Source organism: Nothobranchius furzeri, chromosome 12 (genome assembly GCF_043380555.1).
Source record: "Nothobranchius furzeri strain GRZ-AD chromosome 12, NfurGRZ-RIMD1, whole genome shotgun sequence".
NCBI classification, from domain to species: Eukaryota; Metazoa; Chordata; class Actinopteri; order Cyprinodontiformes; family Nothobranchiidae; genus Nothobranchius; species Nothobranchius furzeri.
The window spans coordinates 8,668,931-8,694,113 of NC_091752.1; the positions used below are offsets into that span (position 1 = coordinate 8,668,931).

General features: G+C 45.3%; 1 protein-coding gene across 1 annotated transcript in view; it reads right to left on the reverse strand.

The window, feature by feature from the left end:
- col13a1 (collagen, type XIII, alpha 1) overlaps window positions 1–18,394 on the reverse strand; it is a 116,590-nt gene extending 98,196 nt beyond the window's left edge. The window contains exons 1-2 of the mRNA XM_054749954.2: window positions 18,208–18,394; window positions 12,615–12,696 (exon numbers count right to left, since the gene is read on the reverse strand). Of these exons, the coding sequence (XP_054605929.2) occupies window positions 12,615–12,647 (33 nt within the window). The 5' untranslated portion in view covers window positions 12,648–12,696; window positions 18,208–18,394. The remainder of the gene's footprint in view (window positions 1–12,614; window positions 12,697–18,207) is intronic.
- Between the last annotated feature and the right edge of the window lie 6,789 nt (window positions 18,395–25,183).

The window sequence follows — 25,183 nt, forward strand, 5'->3', positions numbered from 1 at the left end:
CACTGATGCGGCCGGCAAGCATGTTTTCGCGGTCGGTAGATCTTTTAGAACTGCAGTTCAAAGGTAACTCATGAGGTGAATATATATGAACCCAGGCAGCAGCTTTTCTTTAGGATTGAGAGGACATGCAGGAAGATAATAAACAGGCAGGACAGAAAAATAGTCACATAAAAACAAGTTAGTTTTTGTACCTGGTGGTTGCAACAAACAGACACCATTGAAGGTAATCAGAAGTGAGGAACAGAAAATGAAATAATTATTTTAATGTTTAGAGCAGCAGGAACTCTGAGAGGCTGCAGGAGCATCAGTGAGTTTGCGGCTGCTGCGCAGGGGGAGGGGGGAGAGGGCTGAAGCAGAAACTACCGTTGTTAAAAGAAATGTGTTTAACTTTGAAAATGTGGGCGCAATTTTAAATGTCAAAAACTCCAGCGAACCATTAGTTCATTTTGCTCAAATAGAAATAGAGGCCTGCCTCTAATACTGGCCCTCCTTCCAATAAAGGCCTGGAGCTTGATGAGCTTGAGTCAAATACAGGCCCGGGCCTGTATTAGAGGATTTACGGTATTCACTAACCACATAAGTTCCTTTTGAGAGATTTCCAAGATTCCTAAGAACATTCCTGCAAAAACTGTATTTATGTTCAACTGTGTTCTGGACGAATTCATCCTAAACACTTCAATTCTCCACCAGGAGTACTCAGAGATGATGAGATTACAGACAGTTGCTCGACACCATATGTAGAGGTGTGTGTGTGGATGTGTGTGTGTGTGTGTGTGTGTGTGTGTGTGTGTGTGTGTGTGTGTGTGTGTGTGTGTGTGCCCATTAAAGTAGCCCTAATTGCAACCAAACTCTAAGGTGATACATGACCTTTTACAAATGAGATTCTGCAGTTTTAACTAGGATTCCATCTGCTCTCCTGCAGAACGTCCACTCCTGCGAACGCCTGTGAAGTGTGCTGACTTTGGCAGGAGGCCCAGGTCTGTTAACATAAGAGTCTAGTCCCTGGAGGGTTGCTAAATTGCTGTGATACCTACAGGATGTCTGAACCAAAGCAGTTCATGCTTTTGCCGATCTCAGTCTGTGTGTGTTCTTTGTTTTTGGATCTCAGTGTTGACTGTAAACCGACTAAAATTTACTGAGGCTTCCTTTTACTGCTGAAGCCAAATAGAGTTGCTCACAGGGGTGTTTTTGAAAGGTCAAGACTGGGTTTTATGGTTAGTAGGTTGTGTTAAGCTTTGAGTCGTTACTTTGGACAATATCTATAAATAATACTTGGTTACGCGTGTATTTTCTGTCTATTTAGAAAACAAATCATTGAAAAGGAAGAAAGGCGGGGTTTTCTAAGATTGCTGGTGGACGATTGGTCTTTGTGTCCAGATGGCATTTAGATAAAGCCGCTTTGGCCGGACTTGGTTTTGTTTTGATATCCTTTAGGTTTTGTGAAACTCATCTTTTAGATCTGATTAAATCTTTGTCAATGGAAACGGACGATGTGCTGTTTACCAGCTGCCTTCCAGCACGTCTGATGCCAGTTTGGGATGTTTCCACTTCAGATTCCTTCTTATGAAACCATTTAAAACCACCTGACTCAGCAGTTTTCCCAAAGAGCTAGATGCATTTCTAGGTCTCCCAAAGCCCAGTTAGACGTCCGGTGAGAGAATCTGAGTTTCTTCTTACAGAGCTGATACGGACACGGTAGAGGCGTGTTTTTCTCCTGGCTGAGGTGGAGGGAAGCCAACACACCAGGAGGTGGTCCCTGGAGAGTATTACCTTCCCGACGTCTGACAGGCAGATTTAAAATGTTGCACAAAACACCTCGCTATTTCTCTCTTGATAAAACAGGAATTTCTCACTTGACTGTTGAGGATTGTCTGAATGTTTCAACTGAACAGCTGTTTTTTTTTTCACGTATTCTTTAAATCTGCGATCTGGTCGTATTGGTTTGGTTGGATTTTGGTTTATTTTGTTGTTTTGGGGATTCTTTCCACCAAAAAGAGTTAAACCAGCCATCAAGCTGTCTCTGTTTATGTTAAAATACGAGAATTTTAAATGTAAAAGCTGCTGCATTTAATAATGTTTATAAATGTTTTCTATTTAAAGATGCGTCTCACACACACACACACACACACACACACACACACACACACACACACACACACGACCCACCATTTATAGGCTGTAGCTATGAAATATGTTCACATGTAGCTGTCAAATACACTGAAATAAGAACTGGCTCATAGGGTTGGGCATCGAGCATCGATTGGAACCGGTTCCAAATGTTAATTTTTCCCAGAATCGCTCAACGTTTTTTATTTCGATTCCTAGAATGCCGACCAGAAGAATCCGCGGCCGATCTCCGTGTAAAATAAACGTGATCTGCAAATTGTGATCAACTCTTTCCAGAGCTGATCACACCAGCTGTCTGTGTGCAGCACCCCCCCCCCCCCCCAGATATAAACAAACGCGTCTGCCGAACTTTTACTCCGTGATGTGAACTTTAACTCCTGCAGCGCAGAGGAGACTTGTTAAATACGTCAACACGGTGGATTTAATAGAAGCTTTAAAGAACAAACTCTGGACGGTGTGAGGTGAGTTTGTCTCACTGCAGAAATAAAAACACACACGGAGCGTCAGCAGTCAGACGCAGCCGCTCACCAACACTTGTGTGTGTGTGTGTGTGTGTGTGTGTGTGTGTGTGTGTGTATGAGCATCAGCAGTCAGACACGTGAGCATCAGAAGGCTGAACAATAACCTGTAGAATAATTAAAGTCATCATGCTAGAGCAGCTTCTCTGTGGTGGACCACACCAGCTTCTGCCACAATTAATAATAATAATAATAATAATAATAATAATAATAATAAATCACACATAAAGCTGTAAACATTTTAATTTCCTTTCTGAACTATTTCTGTTGAGAGTTTTAATGTTTAAATCTGTTAGATTGTTACTGACAGCAGCTACATTTAAGTTTCTCTTCCTGTTCTGACTGAATGCTGCTGCAGCATGGAGGTGTAGTTCTCAGTCATCCTGGACATGGTCATCCTGAGAGCTTTAGCTGAAAACAGCTGGACGTTTAAGGATATGTTGGAGACATTTAGCCTCTCATCCCAGAGGCTTCTTCCAGACTTTGATTGTGGTCAGAAACAAACACACTGGTTGTGCTGCAAGTCTTTTTCTTTTGTTCTCCAAAGCATGTTTTTGTCTAAATGAAGGTGATGTTGTTGTTCATAGAGTTAACATTCATGTTGAAGTTAAGATTATTTCATCCAGTAGGACCTGTGGTTAGCTGACTCATGTAAAGCACGTCATGTCTTGAAAGAATCGGGAATCGATAGGAACCGGAATCGAAACGAGGAATTGGAATCGTTCAAAATCAAATGATGCCCAACCCTACCTGGCTGGTTGTGGTCCTGATGCTGATCCGTCAGCCACTCTGTTTGATTCATAGCTCCGACTAAAACACATCAAAGGTGTTAGAGGTTTAAAATGTGTGTTTACAAACTATTCTGACTAAATGCTGCGATAAGTGAAAACCTCTGCGGCGACAAGGGCCTCGTACAAATATAGTGTAGAGAACTGCTTTATTGTGTTGGTGTGGCTGCGATGCTGTGTTCCGGGTTACAGTTTAAAGTAAATATATGTACTAAAATGTACATTTAAAGAATAGATTTTGTTCTAGAAATGTCAGATTGTAATTGTTGTATGTGGTTATCATTAGTAATAAACCATCAGTTAGGCTCAACACCAACTGTACATACTCACTTAACCCGCTCATCATCACACATCAAAGCCCTTCTGGCTTTAAAGCCTCCATAGAGCATCAGGACTAGTACCCTCATCAGAATCCTGCTATATCTAGTCTTATGCATGTCTACTGCCCCCTGGTGGCTGATCTGATACAGCTAATGTGATATTGTTATAGAGTTACCTGATTAAATACAAGAGATGATCGATAGTGATTGGTGGAACGCTGCGTTCCTGTAACAACAGAGGATAACACGTTGATGCTGATGCTGCAGCGAGGCCTGCGATGTGACCATCGTGGACACGTACATTGTGATGCTCAAAAGTAACATTGTGCAGCTCTAACGTCCATACATCTTACACTGAGCAGCATCTAAAGGAGCAATATGTAAGAATTCTACAATGAAATGATCACAAAAAGTCTGATGTCTCACCCCCAAATTCCACTACCTCCGCTCAGCTCCGCTCCGACACGAACGCCGGAGCAAAATTGGTCCCGTTGTAGTCAATCAGAGCAATTCCACTACTGCGGCCATGCTCCAGCAGTGCGGCGCCGTGCGCCGCCCTCTGTTCTGGCGTCCGGCAAAAATAGAATCGATCCTATTTTCGCCGGACGCCGGAGCACCTCCGCAGTAAATGGACAGAAATCACAACCACCCAACAGGAAAAGGAGAAAGCACAGCTTCCGTTTTTCACAATAAATCGATAAACAAAAGGTGTTTTTTGTTTCATATGCACAGGTTTAACAACTTTTAACAACTCTCAATGGCGGCTGAAGTTTAAATGCACAAAACTAAGCCATAAATACAGTTTCTACAATCAAAGTAGTCACCCTTTGTTGATCCAACACAAATGATGGACAGATTAAACAGTTCATGCCGATGCTTCTCCCACACAACGGGTGTTTGGATCTAACTTCCGCGTTTATTGCTCGGACTGTATCGCAAGATCTCGAAAATCCCGCGCATGCTTGTTTGCCCACCTCAGGTCTCCGCACCGGAGCGGAGCCGTTGTAGAGCGGGTACCAGTAAAAATTGAGTTCGGAAGCGAGCGGCTGCGGAAGGCGGGGCGGAGTGGAGCGGAGCGGAGGTAGTGGAATTTGGGGGTCAGTCATAATGGTTGGAAGGTTATAGTGGAACAACCAGCTGGGGGGCTGTCAGATTTTCTCTTTTCAAAATGGCTTCAGAGGAACAAAATCTTAGTTTAGAATTGGGGTTGCAGAATCTGCGACAGTGCCGGCATTTGTAATTCGCCACTGGCCGGCAAATGCAGAAGAGTTCTGTAAAGAACCAAAGCCTGGAGCAGTCAAGTAGTTACTTCTTGTTCCCCTAAGAAGCCACGGCCTCTTTTTGTTTTACTCTGATATTGGGTGAATGAGGCCAGTTTCTTATGCTGCACCTCCTGCACTGTACCTGCTCACTTTTTACCTTAGTCTTTTTTTATTCTTAAATTAGAAATTATTGTGTGTTTTTTAATTGTGCTGTCAAGTTGATTTTGATGTTCCTGCTATTCTTGCTAACGTAAAGCACATTGGATCGCCTCAGTGTGTGAAATGTGTATAAATACATCTGCCTTGCTGCCTTTCCTAGAGTCTATTGTTGAGCTAACAATGCTAACAGGGAATTAGAAGCAAACAGTCGGTTCTAAAAATATCTTAAGCTACTTTTTAAATGACCAATGACTGGATATAACAGTGAAATGTTTACATCTACCTATCGACTGACTGGGTATGACTCGTCTTTGCTCGTCATCTAGAATCTTCTGGTGCTGATCCGCAGCTGGCAACAGCCATTACACTCACAATGGGAGTGAGAATGTGACTAGTCTGTTCTGAAAATGGGCTGCAGTACCCACATTAGACCACAGGATGTCATTCTTACATCATTCTTACATAATGCACCTTTAAGTAAATTTATGTACGAGCTGTTGAGTCAATTTAGGTTTGTCAGTACACGCCACTTCCTTCCTACAGCCCTGGAAGCCAGGTCCCCCTTGTGTTTCCATACTGGTGGTGTCCCTGCCCTTCACACTGGAGATGCTTCAACCACACCCCCCACGCTAAAACTACAAACATCAGATTGAAGGTAAAGTTGTGTTCAGTGCCTCTACCGGTGTTTAACAGTAGTGACAGCATCGGGGGCGGGGTTAGGCCCGGCTACTTGGGCTCAAGACCCGAATGTTTAATGAAAAGCCCCGGATCTAAAACATGGAAGTAACATGCAGTACCAAAGTCCAACAGAGAGGGCGCAGCTGGCAGTAGTTTGTATACAGCCTGCCTGAGCCTCCACCACTGAAGAAGAAGCCCTTCAGCAGCCGGCTTCTTCTACGGTCTCTGCCTGAAACGCATGAGTGAAGATGGACATAAGGATGTTTTTTAGACAAAAAGTACAACGACAGAACCCCGGCTTTGATGAGACTGGTGTTAACTCAGGTTTGTGAGTCTTATTTGAAAATATTTGTTGTGCTGCTGGTTTGCCTAAAGTTAGCATATCAGGTAAAGTTGTTGGAGAAAGAAAGGGAATATTTACTATCATCTCACACTAAACACTAACAGGAACAATACTCTGCCCTGAATATGCTTAATATGTAGCTTCAGATTAAAAATAATGTGGTACAAGACAAATATATATGATGTTGACTAGTGCGTGTCACGTGTGTGTGTGTGTGTGCACATGTGCATGCGTGTGTGTGTGTGTGTGTGTGTGTGTGTGTGTGTTTTAAGCCCCGGATCTTCTTCAGTCCTAAATCCGCCCCTGGACAGCATGAAGCACTAACGATATGCACACCGGGATTAATTAACACCATAAAAAGCTCGTAATGTGTGAACATGAGCAACGTGTGAGTGAGGTGTGAATTCTCCAAACACATTTTGTTTGGAGTGGTTGAGCTCATCTAGCCAAGATGTCACATTTCAACAAGCACACTCAGGGATTTGTAGCAGTTACCATTAAAACGTCCAACCATCATGATAACCCGCTCTACTTAAGGTCTGCTGGAGGTGCAGCCTGAAACCTGTAAGCTGGTTGTTTTGCTGCGCTGCTTTGGATCCTCGACCATCTGGAAAGTCACTTTAGTGTCCATGAGGAAAACATCTGACTATGGAAGTAAAGCTGAAGTACACACGTGTGTTTGATGGTGTTCACACAAACAAAAGCTGCGTTCACATTCTAGATTCAATTTATCAGCTCTTCCTCAGAATGTTTACGAGAACACTCTCTAGGAACCATAAATCGAGTTATCCGAGACTTGTTGGTTCCACTCAAAAAGAGCAGAACATGGATGCAGAAAAAGGACGAATTAAAAAAAACTGCACTTTCACGGGTGCTGGAAGAAAAGGAATGAACCTTTTCTTTCTGTTCTTGTTTTAGCTTGTCACACTGAAACATTAAACCTGCAGGTAATGATGTGATCTGGGATCAGAAGCTGGTTTTTCATTCCTAATTAGTTTACCCTAAACAAACAAACACATGCTTTTATTACCATCAGGCTTGTCTGGAAATCAAACAGATGCGTTCTAAAGGAGCTGCAGGTACCGGTACCGCTGCAGTTCCACCATTTGTTTTTTTTATCATGTGATTACTCGTCATGCTGTCACCTGGCTGGAGCGCCAGGATACAGCCAGAGTCCCGTAACTAAAAACAGGAGTTCAAACTAAACAAAACCAAGTATTTGGTCAAGAGTTCGGTCGTTGTGGTTATTTTATTATTGCGTTACTCGAATAAATAATGATTTAGTGATGGTGAAACTTAGAAACGAAGATTGTCCTATAAACTCTTTTTCCCTTTAGTCCGACTGTCAGGATCCTGTCCTTCCTCCGGCCGCCGCAGCCATCCCAGCATGGCCACACGTCGGCAGCTGGCCTGTAAACGTATCAGGAGCAAAGAAAGGGGATCTGCCGTTCGCTCTTCCTTTCAGCACACATGTCAAGGTGAACTTGGGGGGGTTATCGCCTTAAATAACCACCCTCACTACCCCGGGAGCCCCCCACCCTCAGTCAGCGGCACAGATTAAAGGAAGGCCCTTGTTTGTCTCAACAACAGAACCATAAACAAACCCTAAACACACACCAGGACTAACCAGGACTAGTCTGGTCTGAGAGAGGCTAACCCAACACAAATCATCTCCATGGTAACATGATAGGAACTCGAGGACGGACTAAACTAGAAAATCCTGAAGACTCGGCTCATGCAGGTCTTTATTAAACTCCTGGTGAATGGATGAAAGGGATCTGCTGGCTGGTGAAGAAACCAGAGGCAGCATCACCAAACTCCAAAGAACAACCTTCCAGAAGGTGAGGTTGTTTAACACTCAAAAGGTCAGAGGTTTTCATCTAGCTTCCACTAAACACAGCTTCCACCAGACACACAACAAAGCCGCAGGCGATGAGGAGCCTGACCTGCAGAAACAAAAGGTCAAATGAAAAAGAAACGAGCAAAACTACAGCAGACATTAAAGAGGAATTTCCTCTACAGACACGATCCGTGTTGATGTTCAGATGAAGCTGATAAACTCCTGCTTTGTACTCGGAGATGAATCACCTGCTGCTGTTTACAGCCGGAGTCCTCAACGGAACAGTGACCTGATGTCATTCAGCTCTGTCTATGTGACCACACACACACACACACACACACACACACACACACACACACACACACACACACACACACACACACACACACACACACACACACACACACACACACACGTAAATACACGTGAACACACACACACACATGTAAACACACACACACACACGTAAACACACACACACACATGTAAACACACACACACACACGTAACCACACACACACACACACACGTAAATACACACACGTAACCACACACACACACACACACACACACACACACACACACACACACACACACACACACGTAAATACACGTGAACACACACACACACATGTAAACACACACACACACACGTAAACACACACACATGTAAACACACACACACACACGTAACCACACACACACACACACGTAAATACACACACGTAAACACACACACGTAACAACACACACACACCCACACATATGGTAAATGGTCTGTGTTTGATATAGCGCCTTCTAGAGTCCTGGAAACCCCCCGAGGTGCTTTACAACACAATCAGTCATTCATCCATTCACACGCTGGTGGTGATGAGCTACATTGTAGCCACAGCGGCCCTGGGGCGCTCTGACAGAGGTGAGTCTGCGGTACACTGGCACCACCAGTCCCTCCGGCCACCACCAGTAGGCAAGGTGGGTTGCGAGTCTTGCCCAAGGGCACAATGACAGGTACTTTTAGTCTGAGCCGGTGTGTGACTGGTGTCTGTATCGGGTTCTATTGGCCACAGAGATGGAGCCGCTGCCATAACACACAACTCACACACACCTGGTGTAAACTGGGGATCAGTGTGATCACCGAGGAAACAAACACTGCAGTGACCCAACATCACGAGGGCTTCAGCTAGTTCCAGCAGGACTTGGCCAGCAGGAGGGCTGGTTTTTGTTGGACATGAGAAATACGTCATTTCCTGTCTAAATTCCCTTTGGGTTAAATGAAACGCTGTGCTTGGATCCGAAACATCTCAGTGATCTGAGCGTTTTAACGCAGCCGACCCAAATACCAATATCTTGCAAATACTGACAGCAAGAATTATACAGTGGCATTTATAACAAATAAATGCAAATAAATTGATGTTCACAAAATGTTGCATAACATTTATTTAGTCATGTCAAGGTGCTGTAGGAGAGTCCACTAGCACCGTGTCCTCAGAGAGATTAGTTATCAGCGTGAGGAACTTATTTCTATCTATTTCTATCTTATTTATAAACTATTTACAGGTCCATCAGTTAATGTAATAATTGTCCCAACCACAGCTGCACCCCCCACCCCCCAACCCGGTCTCAGCAATCAGGGCAAGCTGCACGTGTGTTTAGCACGCCGCACGCGCACATTTAGCCGTTTTTAGCGGCTCAGGAGTCCGCAGGTACGGTGTGTGTCACTCACTCTGGTTAATCCAACAGCAAGCCGGCTCTGAGAGCCGTTTCTTTAGCGACTGACACTTCACTACATCATTCCCTTTCCTAATGTCCTGAAGAACGGTCCGGAGCGCAGGCGGAGTGTTTAGCTAACCTGCAGGAAATGTTGACAAAAGTTATCCAGAAAGTAGCTAAGGGTTACCAGAGATGTTTCTGAGGTGTTCGCTAGGTACTTTTAAGATTTAAAAAGTCAAGAAGGGGGTCTGAAAAGCTGTTAGAAATAGCGTCAAAGTCGCTAAGTTGGCAACACTGTGGGAGGAGCGCTTCATTTGGAACTCAGGGCAGCGTAAGTGGGAGGAGCAAATAATCGGCTTGTTTTGTTTTTATAATTGTTCAAAACTCAGATCGTAATTGGGATTAAAATTGGATGAGCAGCCCTACTTAAAATGACTTTAGCCATCGTCGACCTTCAGCGCTGACCACTTCTCCCACCACACTCACAGAAAGCAGCGCTGCTACAACGCCGTTCCACTGGAATGCAAGTAAAGGTTTTTCTGTGCGTCTGTGAAATCCCACAGATCAACCGGCTTATGTACAAAGAATATTTAAGGACCTTTGCATTGGCCATATAAGGCAGACAGTGGGTGTGCAGGAGGTGGGACGTGACTGGAAAACACCTGAGCACATTTCTGAGCTTAGGCAGTTTTAGTGAGAACTCTAGTTTCACGACGAGGCCCCTGACTTTACTCCCAAAATCTGCTCTGATCTCACTGACCCCTAAGCCATTCTGAGCTCCGACCGGTCCATCAGCTGATTGCAAACAAACAACGTTCTCAGCTGGTGACTCGCCTCCATCCTCTCCCGTTCCTCCAGAATCACAGTCATCCATCTCTGCAATAAACCTTAGGAGGTGATTGGAATTAAGAAATCGAAACCTTTGTGCTTTACACATCAACACGACCATTAAGAACACAAAAGAAATGGCGATGGGATTTTAGAAGGTTTATTTAGACGCTAGTGATGACGCAGCGCTCCCTCTCTGCCGTGTTTTCTGCAGGCGTCAGGAGTCGTGAACATGCAGCAACTCCGGCCCGTAAAGCATCGCAGGCATGTCAGCCATGTGGACTGGGCCGGCCAGAGCTGAGTGACAGGGACCAGGTGGGTACAGGGAGGGCGCTCTGCAGCCATCTGTGTTTAGACATATCCCACAATGCATTGCAGCACAAGGGCCACTCACAACTTGACGAGCTTTTCATTAGGAGCCACAAATCAGAGTAAGCAGGAAGTTTACGGTTTAACCGGTCGTGTTAAAACCCATCTGAACAGGATGAGGACACACACACACACACACACACACACACACACACAGCTGTATCCCAACAGGGATGCAGGAGGTCCCAGCTTCTCTCATCCCTCACAAAGAATTGGTTCCATTTAAACAAACCGGTTCTGGGCTGGTTCTATCAGCTACTGGACTCAGAAAAGTCTCAATGAGCTGTGAAGCACCATCTGGTTCCTGGAGATGAAAGGTCTCCACACCTTCAACAGCTGGAGAAACTGGGAGCTCAGCCCACAGACACTTAGCACCATGTGGGAACACTAGCATCCTACTGACAAGAACCAGCAGAACACCCCCCACAGGGGTCACATCGGGGCCTCTACGGGAACCTGGCATCAGCTGGTAAACTACAGCCAGCTACCAGCAGATCAGACGCTTTTACCACAGCTCTGATGGATGTAATTTATCTCTGTGGTTCCCTGAACGGACTGAAGGATGACCTCCTCTTGGTTGTTTTTGACCGTGATGATTTTACACAACCTGCTGGTAAAATCAGACATGGTGGCTAACTGTTCAGACGACCGTAGTGAAGATCCCACCCAAAAGCTCCTCTTCATGTTGTCTCATTCATGATTTAAATAGAAAAACGAATCCGTGAACAGAACAACCAACCTGCTCATTTAGCTCGGGTAGAAATGTGGTTAAAAGCAGAACTTTTACACCTGGACTCCTCTTCTCCTCTGTAGCTGGAGCAGGAACACACGCAGACACACCCTTTTGTCTAACCGCTGACTTAATTACCACCATCTGTGTGTGTGTGTGTGGGGGGGGGGGGGGGGGGGGGGGGATGCAGCCAGGAAACAGGTGTCTTCAGACACCAAAGGGAATACTCAGACAGTGTCAGCATTTCAGCTAAAGACTATTTTTAGTGTTATAAATCCACCGAGCTAAACTCAAACAAATGCAGTCATTAAACTAAAATGACGGGTGGACTTGGAGCTGCCGCCGGGGCCCTGCATCAGTGGGATCAGCCAGAATGGAGCAGGGAGAGATGGCCGAGAAACATAAATGACATCTTAGCACTGCAGCCACGCAGCAAGAGGGTTGCAGGTTCAAATCCCCGTGCATGCATGACGCCAGCTCGCTGAGAGAGTTTCTGAACTAAACTCTGTTCTGTTCGACTCACCGATGGTGATGAAGCTTCTGTTTGTGAAAACACTTTTCTCTAAAACGGGACCATTTATTTACAAGGGTTCAGACTTTTTTACACCCAGTCCTGCACACGTGTGCGTGTGAGTGTGTGTGTGTGTGTGTGTGTGTGTGTGTGTGTGTGTGTGTGTGTGTGTGTGTGTGTGTGTGTGTGGATGCTAGCTGAACACGGGGCTAAGGCTAGCTCACATCCTGTCTCCTCGCTTAAAGCCAGCGTAGAGGTTTTGCTGCTCTAAACCTAGTGTTACATAGAGTCTGCTGTGCGCACACTCGTGCGCGCACACACACACACACACACACACACACACACACACACCTAACAAACATCTAGATCTTCTCTGAGCATGAAAACTCACACTCAGAGTGTGAAAGTGAGACATGGGAAAGGAGGACAGCTGGAGACCCTACCAGGGGGACACAGGCAGCCATGAAGAACGTCTCTTGCCTCCCGGGACTTCGGCAGTCGAGCTGCAAGTTTCTGCAAAGAGAAATGAAATCAATGTTGTAACTGCAGCTGATGTCGGAGCGAAGTTTTCATGGTTTTGACATCAAAGTGTGACAGGTGACCTCAAACAATAAAAGCTCAAATGATTCTAAAAACACCCGGGTATGTTGTGGTGGTGGTTTCTGTTGAAGGCTTCCAACAGGTGCCCACCAGGATGTTTTAGGGCTCTGTCATTCTGAGCACCGCTGTGGGATTCTGGGTAATTCAGTCCCCTCAGAGTGGCTGCTAATCCACCCTGCAATGCAACGGCCTTGCATTAATCTGGGATCCTTAAGAGAAAATGTGCAGCACGCGTCTGGTTTCTCCATGTCCAGTGGATCAGAACAGGTTTAACCCGGTGGATTTAAAGTCGTGCAGGTTAGCCAGATGTTAGAAACCAACAACTGGGTTTACTGGGCGAAGCAATAAATCAGGCCACCACAGTGGTGGTGAGGTCAAGAGGAAAGATGTACTCAAAATTTTAAAAGTTGTTTAAAAAGCTGTAGAAAGAAAAAATGGAAGGTAGATTGTCTAAAAGCGCGGATCAGATATGAACTGAATCATCATGAAAAGGTCCCAAAGGAACCCTGACCCGGAGATCCTCCAGAGCGGACGGAGGATGAAGGCTGCCAAACCAACTCAGAATGAATCATGTGACCTCCAGGCTTCCTGGGGAATCAGTGAGACGTCCTTCCAAAAGAAACCAAGATCGCCTCTTCCCCTTCTGCCCACTTAGGATTCACAAATACTTGGAGGAAATGACGTGGTTGATGCTGGCAGGCCCAGCTCGCAACTGGAAAAGTCTTCAGCCTGAATTATCCAGAGCTGCTGATTCGATCCTCACCACACTCCATTGTCCTGATTCAAGCAACAAAAGGAAATGGCAGATTTTCCAAACTAGATCTTGGACACAGTAGAGAAGAGCCGAGACAACGAGCTGCAGCTAAAGCCACATCAAAGGTCGCAGCAGCAGCAGCAGCGTCTGCCAGCTGCAGAAGTACATACTTCATTCACTGTCACACGCCTTTAAGTCATATTCTCATCTGCATCCTCTTTTAGTACAATGGATCTGCCACCTATGGAAGCTTTTTCCATTCCTAACCTCAAACGTGAAGAGCAGCTAGAATTTTATACAGAGAAACCAGAACAGCAGGAGAATAAAATCCTCTTTTCCATCAGACTCCTGGAATCGTTTAAAATCTGGAAGAAGGAAACGTGAGACTCAACTCTGTTTCTACAAGTTTCGGTCAGAAAACCAGAGATTTATTAAAAATCATGCAAAAAATCAAACACGCCGACTGGGTTCGCCACAGGGTCACTCAGAGGAATGGGGGGAGGCTTTTATTTTGTAAACCAGCGAAGTAAAATTCTGAGAAAAAGCTCCAGCAGATAAAACCTCACCAGAAGAACATCCGAATTTTGAGCTTAACATCATAAGACATACAATACCCATAATGCACTACGATGACATTAACCCTTCAGAGCGGTTTTAACCCTAACCCCATAAACATGACTTTACTACATTGCCAACACCAGGAGCTAATCCCCACCGGGAAATAACCTCAGAACTCTGGCAGCAGGATTCCAAAAATAATATTTTATAAATAAATCAGAAGTTTTCAAATACACGTTAGAGACTTTTATTATGAAGGGCTGAAGCAAGACTGGAGTTGGAGTAAAGCCCAAAACAGCAGAAACCCACCAGAACCCCCAATGATGGTAATAATAATGTCCATTTTATTTTACTTTGAAATTTGTCTTCAGTCTTGAATTGGATCATTTATTTTTCTTTGGTTTGACCCTAATGTGTTGCCATACAGATCAGGCAGAACTGATATGGATTCAGCTGATCAGATTTATGAAGATCCAGAAATCAGCGGCTCCTCAAACGTCACATTTGTTGTTCTATTAAACATTTTCATGCCTGTTTGACGTCATGCTCAACCGTGCGCACGTGTGTGTGTGTGTGTGTGTGTGTGTGTGTGTGTGTGTGTGTGTGTGTGTGTGTGTGTGTGTGTGTGTGTGTGTGTCATCTCTAACTGTTCTCTGATGAAGAGCAGAGGTGACTCAGGCTCTTGTACTTGAGTGTACTGTTTATACTGGGATGTCTGATTAACACCTGGGACATGTATGCCCCCCCCCCCCCCAACACACACACACACACACAAACACACACCTCGCGGTAGCTTGGCTGACAGACCTGCACGGTGCGTGAGGAAACTGGGCTGAAGGACCATATTTTCAGATTTCTGCACCTCGTAGCCCCGCCCCCTTTCAGCCACTCTGTGCGCCACACTTGGCACCGGCCAGCAGAGACCACTTAATGGTTGATTGTGAATGTTACTGGGGCCGTGTTAGGGGTGAAGGAGGGGGAGGTCAGGGGTCAGCCTGTTTTTCGGGGTGCTGTTAAAACGACGGAGGTCATATTCATGGAGGGACGACAGCATTTAACTACATAACAAAAGCCATGTCTAACTGCTGTGGCACCTTCAGGTCACTCCTCTCAGAAACCGACCAGCTTTTTACCGTCTAGAGGACTTTTCCCCCACCCAGGATCATCTCTGAAACACTTTGTTGAACTGGTCTGATGGGATGAGATGGATCATGTCACTGGGAGCCGTGGGTCCAGCTGCTGAGTTTGCATCGTTAGTGAGAAAACTGAGAAAATTAAAAACCTTTTAGCAGTCCGATAGCTAGGCGGCGTGACAGGAAACAAACATGACTCGAAGCATAACTCCACAAACGTTCTGCTGCTCGCCACATTTGGCTGGAATAATAATAACAACCCTGCTGCTGGAGCGGCCCAGCTTCTCCATAAGAGAGGAAACGGTCGTCATTGAGGGAGACAGGCTGGTGGACTCTGGACAGTGTTGGGTGAAAGGACCACAGACGTCTCCCTCTCTCTCACTTTGTAGAAATGCCACATCTGTGCTTGTGTCCCATTAATAATTACTATTTATCCTCCCAGAGCTAAACAGAGGCAGGCTGCATCGCCCCAGGCCCGTCTTCTCGACCGGGCCCCCCTCAGCCTCAACCCGATCACCCACACCACCGGAGACAGATTGTTCTGATGACATCAGCTCACCATCATTACTTGTCAGCACATTTCTGTTAAACAGCCCAAAAGACTTTAAGCTCTAACAAAGTTCTCATGTTCTCCACAGATCTTCCTGACATTGCTTCAGCTAATGGAGGTTTGGGACTTCCCACCACAGTATCTGAATCAGAACCTGGAGCGTGTCAGCCGTTCTGTTTTATAACTCAGTTTGGTCCAAACTCCAGATGGACAGTCTCACATCTGACGCTGGAGCTCTTTGATAAACATAGGAGGGCATGGCGGACACCATAACTGCTAGATGTCCAGGTCACGGGGCTGCAGCACCAGCCCAAACCATCAAATCTCCACCACCGTGCTGACCACCAGGATCAGCAGTTTGTGTTGGTCTTCTGTTTAGTTTTTTCCAAAAGGGGCTGTGGGCAGCAGTCAGGGTGGTTGTGTGCCCCAGTTGCATTTCTAGAACGATGAACTTTGCCTCTACAGCATGTTGCTAATGTATCTTGATACTTCATAACATGTTATGCTCAGATTGTCACTATTATCCCCATTTGGGACGCAACACATGGAGGGGGGGTCATTTTTACACTAATGTAAAAAGAAATCCCATCTCTGCGGCTGTCCCTCAAAGATCAACTTAATTTTGGTTCTAGCCTTGAAAGGCTTGGACACCCATGTCCTAGACATTCAGTTCTGGGCCTCGAGGGCCGGTACCAGCACGTTTTAATGGTTTCTCTGGTAGATTCAGTGGTTGAATCACCTGCAGCAGCTCATCAGGCTCTGCAGAAGCCTGCTAATCACCTGCTGACAGAAATCAGGCTTGTTGAAGCAGAGTTAAAACCAAATCGTGCTGGGTACCGGCCCTCCAGGACCAGAATTTAATAGCCATGTCCTAGATCATCTTCTCAAACTCACATCACACTACTTGTGACCTTGAAGCGTCCAGATGGAGCATCAGGATTAGTACCTTCATCAGAAATCTGCACATCCAGCCCCATACGTGACTGCTTCCCCCCTGGTGGTTAGGGCCAGTTTTACTTCTTTATTACCATTTTATAAATACACACGGTATGGCTGTTACACCTACGCTTGGCAATAAAAAGTTTATTTTGAAACAGATTTGAATTATGTGACACCTAAGGCTTTAAAGGGTGAAACTACCTGAGGCTGGTAGAATCACCGGTGATTCCTGAGCGTTATCGTTCCGACAGAATCTGACCTGAGGATTAGCCTGATAGAATGTCCTCCTGCACTGTTTTAAAATGTTTCACTTCTCAAAAGTGAGGAGCTCCATTTTTGTTTCTGACTTAACCTGTCCAGAGCCATAGATGGAAATTAAAATAGATGGTAGACATTTTCATTTGGATTTCCGCTGAATTTATGCTGGTTTAACTTAATCTGCACAAATTGATTTAGAGTTAATTTTGTTTTATTAACAATTTAAACGTTGATCGTTCCCAGAGTGGGTTCCGGGTTGAGAAGTGTTCCAGACAATGTCTCTGGATGTACCGAGTCCAGATTTGCTTAGGAAATCATTTGAATAAGTTCAGAACTGCACCAGAGTGCTGCTCTGAAATCATGAGAGGGAACGGAGAACCCTCGAGAAAGGTTCGGGACATTTGAGAGACTAAAAGGCTGATTCTGAGGTTTGTTGAAGCTTTACGGCTCTGTGACAAACATCTGAGCCAAACCGCTGAAGGTAATACCGGAATCTGACCAACTCTACAAGAATGAAGCTGATATTCTGAGTGGCCCGTTAGTCTGAATCTTCTCTGCAGAGCGTCGGTGTGACGTCAGGAGGAGGGAGGGAGTATCAGAAAGCTCAGTGGGATGTCACTTCCTGTTGGTGTAGCTGTGGTCACCTGTAGGATGTGTGGAAGCAGCAGCTGTTAGAGCTTCTCACACATCCACTCAGGAGCAGATGATGAGCGAACCACATGGTTAACCTGCTCAGGGATGGTTCACTTCAGATGCACAGAAATTTAATTTGGAAAACTTTCCCTGACCGGAAGCTCCCAGTGGGAATAAAACATCTAATACGGAATTGGGTCTTCATGTAATCCAAGAACTCGTTGTGAGCAAACGGCAATAAAAGTAAATAACTGAAAATAAAGCCAGAAAAGTGCTGCAGCCCATCATTTGTAATGGTGCAGATTAATCTGTTTAATTCCCACTTTTACTTTTAATATTTTATTACATCATAAAGATTCAAACACGTTTTAAATTCAGTGACATCAATCAATTCAAATCAAAAACTACAAAAGTTTTTGCAGGTGAGAAAATTAATTTTGTTTTTAATCCTTTAGACAGATTTTAAGATTTTTATCTTTTAAATGAGATTTTGAAGTGAAATAAACTTCAGTTCAAATCTTCTAAAGACTGCAGTAATCCCAGTTTAATGGATAATCTAGATTTAATCCCCATATTAATGAAGTCCCGCTGCTCCTTACCTCCTCCAGGATCCGCTCCAGCTGACCCAGGACCAGCGGTTCCACCTGCTCCCGGGACAACATCCAGGCGTCCCGCTGCTGCTCCAGACTCACTATCCGGGACTTCATCTCCGAGCTCCGAACAATCACAAAAACACAAACTCCAAGGCACAGAAGCGACACCGCGAAACAAACCGTCAAACCGGACACGCTCCTCCAGTTCGTCCGCGGTTTAGAAGGTTGTCGGTGCAAATCCACACGAGTCCTTGTCCTGTCCCCATCAGCGGCTCTCCACGTCTGTTCTTCTCCCATTCTGAACATCCAACTGGACTCTAATCCACTCAGAAGCGCTGCAGCCTCTTTGGAGGAGAAACTGTTCTTGGATCTGTCTCCAGACCTCCGTGCGTCACGCGGAAAGCTACAGAACCTCAGGTTAGGAGTCCCTGTGCAGCTCCATCAGTCAGGATGTTCCGGACCAGAAGGACGGGCTGTTGATTCCTCGGTGCTGCGCTCCGTTTGTGCCACTAGTCCTCCTCTCCGTGAGTCCTCCTGCAGGTCTGTGAAACCTGAGACAGCCTCCCTCTCCTCTCCCCTGGACACCCCGGGCCTGTGCGCGCGGCATGCACGCTCCTCCTCTCAAGGCTGGATCCCGAGTCGAATGGCAGTGCCCTGCCTTTGATCCAAGCACTTCACTGCAGATATTTTAGGGGTAAGCCAGGATGCTCTGCTCCAGGTCCAAACCGCTAGAACTCAACTCCTGCCTCAAAACTCTGTATCCCTGTCCTTCAGCACCACCATCCAAGTTCTGCAGGGGTAGGGAATCCTGGTCCAGCAGAGGTTTTAGAGGCTTCCCTGCTTCAACACAGTTTATTCACATGTGCAGCAGCTCATCAGGCTCTGCAGAAGCCTGTTAATCACCTGGGGCCTCATTTATCAAGCTTGCTTACGCACAAAACGGGGTTGGAAAACTGCGTAAGCAACTTTCCACGCAAACTTTGGGATTTATGAAAGAAAACTTAGTGGAAAAATGTGCGCAACTTTAAGTTGACTAAGGATCTGGCTTACACACATGTTGGACATGGAGAGCACCTGCAGTGCTGCTGCTGAGAAGATACAATTATGAAATCCTGCAGCATTATCACTTGTACTGCTTCGTTTTCACACAGAACAAGACCCCCCACGTGCACACACACACACACACACACACACACACACACACACACACAGCCTGAAGCGCAGAATACAGAATGCAGAATATCAGCAGGGGGGACAGATTGAGACAGAATGTCATGCGTCTGTGACAGTGTGTGTGTGTCCTGTCACTGTGACCCGATTGATCGTGCACCCGGGCTACTTGGACAAGGGAGATCTCTGTTTGGGTGGCTGGTTAGTGTGTGTGACTTCCACTCAGGAGTCTGGGGATCGAATCCCTATTGGACCATTTTTTATATCTGCCACAGATCTCTCTGAAGAATTCACACTCCGTGTGCCACTCCGTGGATTTTCTCTTATTTGTTTTGCAAAAGCACTTCCTTTCATTTCTCCACCTCACCCACAAGTACCTCAACTTCTGCTTGTGAAATTGCGCTTCCTTGAGCTGCCTTGATCTACGGTCACCATCGTCATTGGCGGAGCGCTGCAACAGCCGGCTTATGAATATGCATGAGGTCCACAAGGCACTCTGCATTGATTATTTATGGCAGTAAGTGGGCGTGGTGAGGGCGGGATGTGACTAAAAAGCAGCTGAGAAACATTCTCATTGGTCTCCGATTCATGAAGCGGAGATTGTGTGCAGCTGTGCGTACTCCATGTTTGATAGATCACAAACCTGCTTGGCGTAAGTATATGTGTTTTGCTGAGCTTAAGTACGATTTTAGTGAGGATTCTACGCAATGTTTGATAAATGAGACCCCTGCAGATTAAAATCAGCTGTGTTTAAGTGGAAACCTCCAACTTCTGTATAGCAACTCTCCTGGACCAGGGTTCCCTACCTGTTCTAGAGGTTTCTCTCCTCTAAACACACCTGGGGTATCATTTATCAAACATTGTTCATTGGGTTCTTTATAGGTTTAAAAGGACAAATTTTAACTTTAACCTGTACTGTGTGGACATGTTTTACACTGTACGCATGGTGTGGATTAGTTTAGGTTAGGCGTCGGAAGAGAACCCCATTGGTTACGGTTATGGTTAGGGTTAGGAAGTCATTAAAATGAATGGAAGTCAATGGAGGTCCACACAAACATATAAATGTGTGTGTGTGTGTGTGTGTGTGTGTGTGTGTGTGTGTGTGTGTGTGTGTGTGTGTGTGTGTGTGTGTGTGTGTGTGTGTGTGTGTGTGTGTATTCCTCAAGTAAAATAAACAGAAAACGATTCACCGGTGAGTCTGTGTGAAACTACGCTCACCCATCAGCTTGAACCCCCCCACATACACACACACATACACACACACATCTGATACTTAAACAGAAACGTTTCCTGGCTTTAGGAAACGTTGACAATGACAAACCTGCAGCTGCCTGGACCCACCAGACTACCCTGTGGAGGATGGTTTCTCTGCGGGTAGAAATGATCCAGTTTACTCTGGTCTCATCTGAACCATGCAAACGCCGAGTTAAAGTCAAAATAAGTAAATAATCTCAGTCCATGACCTATGACCTTCTCCAGATTCTAAAACAAATAGAGCGAGGAAAACCTCCATGCTGCTCAGGCCGGTGGGTTCTCCCCTCCAGCTAGACTCCTTTTACCAGTTTGGTTCCACTCCTTCTGGGTTTGCTTCTGCTGGCTTTGACTCAGGATGGACTGGACTCAAGAGCAGAGATAATCGTTTATCTGGCTAAAAGGTTTATAAACTTCCATCCATCTTCTGAATCTGGTGGAGTTTGGAGAGAGAAAGCCTGTGCATGGATGGTGAGAACCTCCACTCAGACCCAAAGTTCTGATATTCAGTGAAAACTGACATTATGTTCAGAGGGGAGCGGTCACAGCTCAGTGGTTTAGTGGTTCTGATCCCACGCTCAGCCGTGTGTCAGAGCAGAGATCTGGTGCACACGTCCGTTTGTGTGCTGCACTCTCAGATCTTCTGTTTTTTTAGAAGTTCCACTAAGGAAGTGAATGTTTGCGCTCCTCTTAAAATAACTTTTCTGCCCTATCGCACACAGACAAAATAAAACAATCATGCAGAGGCACACGGTGGAGAAAGGACTACAAAGATGGCTGAAGGCCACTCAACCCACGGTGGTGGGCGGTATTTAAAAACAGCATGTCAGCTGACCAAACAGGTGAAACACATTTCAGAAAGCACAGGCATCAACAACCAAAGCGAAGCAGAAAGGATGTGTTTGTGTGTGGTTTAATCTGGTGTGTGTTAATGACCTGTAGTCAGAGGAAGAGGACTCCCTCAGCTGTCAGACACATCTCAGGTGTTTGGTCAGGACTCCATGTGTGGCGAGCAATTTCGGTACCAACATCTGGTCTCAAGATTGTCAAAAATACTCTAATCATGGGATTATTTCCCATTAAAATGATCTCATCCTGTCACAACAGCTGTGATGAAGTTTAAATGCGACTTCATGACCTTCACGCCTCCACTCATCATCTCCATCACATTCACGTCGTCTCTCTGGAGACACAGAGACCGATCTCTCATCATCAAGATGATTATCAGTAGAAATTTATTTACTTGTAATGATTTCGTTGGGGATTGTCCTTTTGGGGCCAAATGGACCCACCAGCACCTGCGGGGACCAGAGTCCAGGTGGGTGAGGAGCAGTAAGCAGTAGCAGGTGGACTGTGCAGAAGATCAGAAGGATGACCCGAAACGTTCAGAGAAATACTTTAAGCTGAAAACACAGATAACAATGGTTGGTTTATTGGACGCACTCCAGTCTTACCAACAGGCTCGTGCAGTTTTCTGCTCTGAAGCCAGACCTTATTCATGGCCGCATGTCTGGCCCGGGGGCCTATGGGAGATGGGGATCAGGGCCTACTGACTCCTGGTGTTGTTAAGTCGTTTTTGGAGAGAGGAACATTACCTCACTGCCCAGAAAAGAGCTGGGGCTAGTCGGAAGTTGGTCTCACCTCCACCACTTTCACACCAGAGCTCAACCCCTGGAGAGGGGCTAGAACATCTGCTCTGGAGTTTCCCAGAAAGAGAGGCATCAGGAGGTCTTCACGATGAGACACTCCAAGCTGCAGGTCTCATTGAGTCTCATGAGGAACGTCTTTCACGGTCTGGATCTGAACTGTGTTGTCTGAGCATGAGGTGGTCCATAGATTTATTGGTACCAACCAACCTTGAACCAAATGCATGGATATACTTTAGAGAAGCCAAAGAGAAGGACCTTTACTTGAACCCATGTTGACCCAGGCCAGGGGATGGAATCTCCTCCATCCAGTCACCATGACCTCCACTCAGGAGACTGAAGACTCAGAGACACATGAGTCCTTTAGCCTGGCAGTCAGAAAGCTGCTGGATGTGACTCACCCTGAGAGGTGGGAGGTGGACAGCTGGAGATAGAGCATCAACTCCTGGAAGAGGTGTTTCTGTTATGGTTGACGATCCTCCAGAAGGTGAAAGGAGGGACTGAAACACCAGGCAGACAAGGGAGTAGTCCTAGTAGAGAGAGTGTGTTTAATATTGAGATGTTGCTACGCTAATTCTCTCTGGGAAGATGTTAGAAAGGAGCTTCTGACCACTCATGAACCTCGGACTCTAATGGAGCAGAGCAGGGTCCATGCAGGTCCTGGAGAAACAAATCAAATTTGTTCATGTTGGATTTTCTAGTCCACATGTTATCCAGATAAGACCTCATAGTGTGGTTTAGCACATGTTAGCTAGCCTACAAGCCTTTCTGCAGGTGGTGTGGACAAGGAGACAAACTGTCCAGCACAGTCCAAAGTCTTCAATAGGAAACAGTAAACATCTACAGAAGTCATGAGCGTTTTTTCCTCCTTTTAGCTAAACTTAAACCTGCAGATGAGGCTCAGGAGCCTCCCGTCAGAAGGTTTGGAGGTTTACTGACAACATGTGGAACAGCTGGAGCAGCTTCAAAGCACCGCTGGGTGGATACATATGCATAAATGTGGCTTTCCTTTAGAGAAAAACATTCCTGTTTACTTTCTGTTGCAGGTAAACAGCTTAAAGTAAACTTCACCTCTTCCTCCAACCTGAATCTTCAAGAGCAAAACTTTGATTTTTTCCAACAGTTAAAGCAGAGGAATGTCGTCACTATCTCGAACAACAAGCCAGAACATGACATGTGGTCTCTGTCCTCACCCTAGAAGGTTTCTGTGGTTTTGTCACACTTCTATGATTAGTAGATAGCTCCATCCTTCATGTTTTTCTTTTTTTTTTTAGCTAATAAGGCACAGCCAACATCCTCATCACTAAAATTACAGGCTCTCCTGTTCTGTCCAGACCAATCAGCTTGCAGAGAGCTGGACACGAGTCCCACAAGTCTTTTTCCCGTAGAAATTAGCTCCAAACACACGCGGGCAGTTCCACAGCCTCCCCAGGAAACACACAGGAACACAACTCCCACGATACCGTCTCACTTCTGTTGTCTTTGATTCTTCTGTTTAAGGTGACGTCATGTTCAGGAGAAGTTTTCTCTTGAAGTTCTCCCAGAGTTTTCATCGCAGACAAGTTTCTTTCTTTTTCCTGTTTATTAAACAATGAATAAATAAATGTAATCAAAGGTCATAAATCTAGAGTTACGTCCTAGATTCTCACACGTTTCATCACGACACAAAAGGAAGAGTTTCCTGTTGAACTCTGATATTTCCTTCGTTTTCAACACAAATAAATGTCCTTACAAAGAAGATAAAATGAGGTGTGATGACAAATATAAATTACAGTGTTAACATCAAAGCAGCAGATTTAGGTTCATCTCTAAAACTGCATCAGGCTCATCAGTCAGACATCAACTGAAGCCTTCATCTAACAAATTGGTATAAAAACACGTTTTTTGACATTTTGTTTTAGATTCCACAAATCAACGTGAACAGGTTGGAAAAAATGATCTCCAAGTCTGGAACTCTGGTCAGCAAGTGAAGGGGCAAGGAAGTCTAAAAGGTCAGAGCCAGACCCTGTAGGGTTCTGGCAGCAACACTCTGGGCTGATACCTGGAAGCTCCTTCCAGGTAGAATGGTTGAATCAGAATTATTCAAACAAGATGAGAACAAAAACAACATGATTGTTTCTTCTCCAGCTCAGTTTGGGGCTGGAGAAAACACAGTTAGGAGGTTATTGTTTAGTAGAAACCAGTTCCAACACTCTTCTCTGAGATGAAGTAGAAGAGACAACGCTGAAGATGACGGTGTCTTAAGTCTGACTGATGTGAGGAGCTAAAGTTTGTTTTATTTGATGTAAACTGATAGTCGTGTTCACATGTTTGAATAAAACCCGCAGATAAACTGGCTGTCTGTGACTTTTATAGCTCAGAGCGCCTCATCAGCATAGGAACAATTAGAAACTACAGAAAGAAAACAGGAAGTTTCCCAGGACAGAACCCTGAGGAACTCCACTCAGTCTGACATGACCTGTTTCACATGGAACTTCTTCCATTATGGCAGGAGTTAGGTGTCCATCTCATAACCAAAGGGTTGCGGGTTAGAGTCCCGCTCAGTCTGTTGCAGTTGTAGAGTAAGACACTTAAACCCACCGTGTATGGAACTAGGATTGGGACAATATTACATGTACCATGCCTTGTAACCTGTAACATGTTTTGGAACTGTAACTTTCATTTTGTAACTTTGTAATTCTTGTTTTGTAACACGTAACTTTCATTTTGTAACAGGTAACCTTTGTTACGTAAAAACTTTCATTTTGTAACTTGCAGGAAACACTCAATGAACAAGTTTCAAACCACAACTCTCAAAACACAAATCTCAATCTAGTTACAAAACTCAAGTCTACAAGTACAAAAGATTTCATACCAATTTTAGCTTGCTTCCCAAAGAACCAATGACAGCCTTTATCTGACCAGCCAATAAAGAG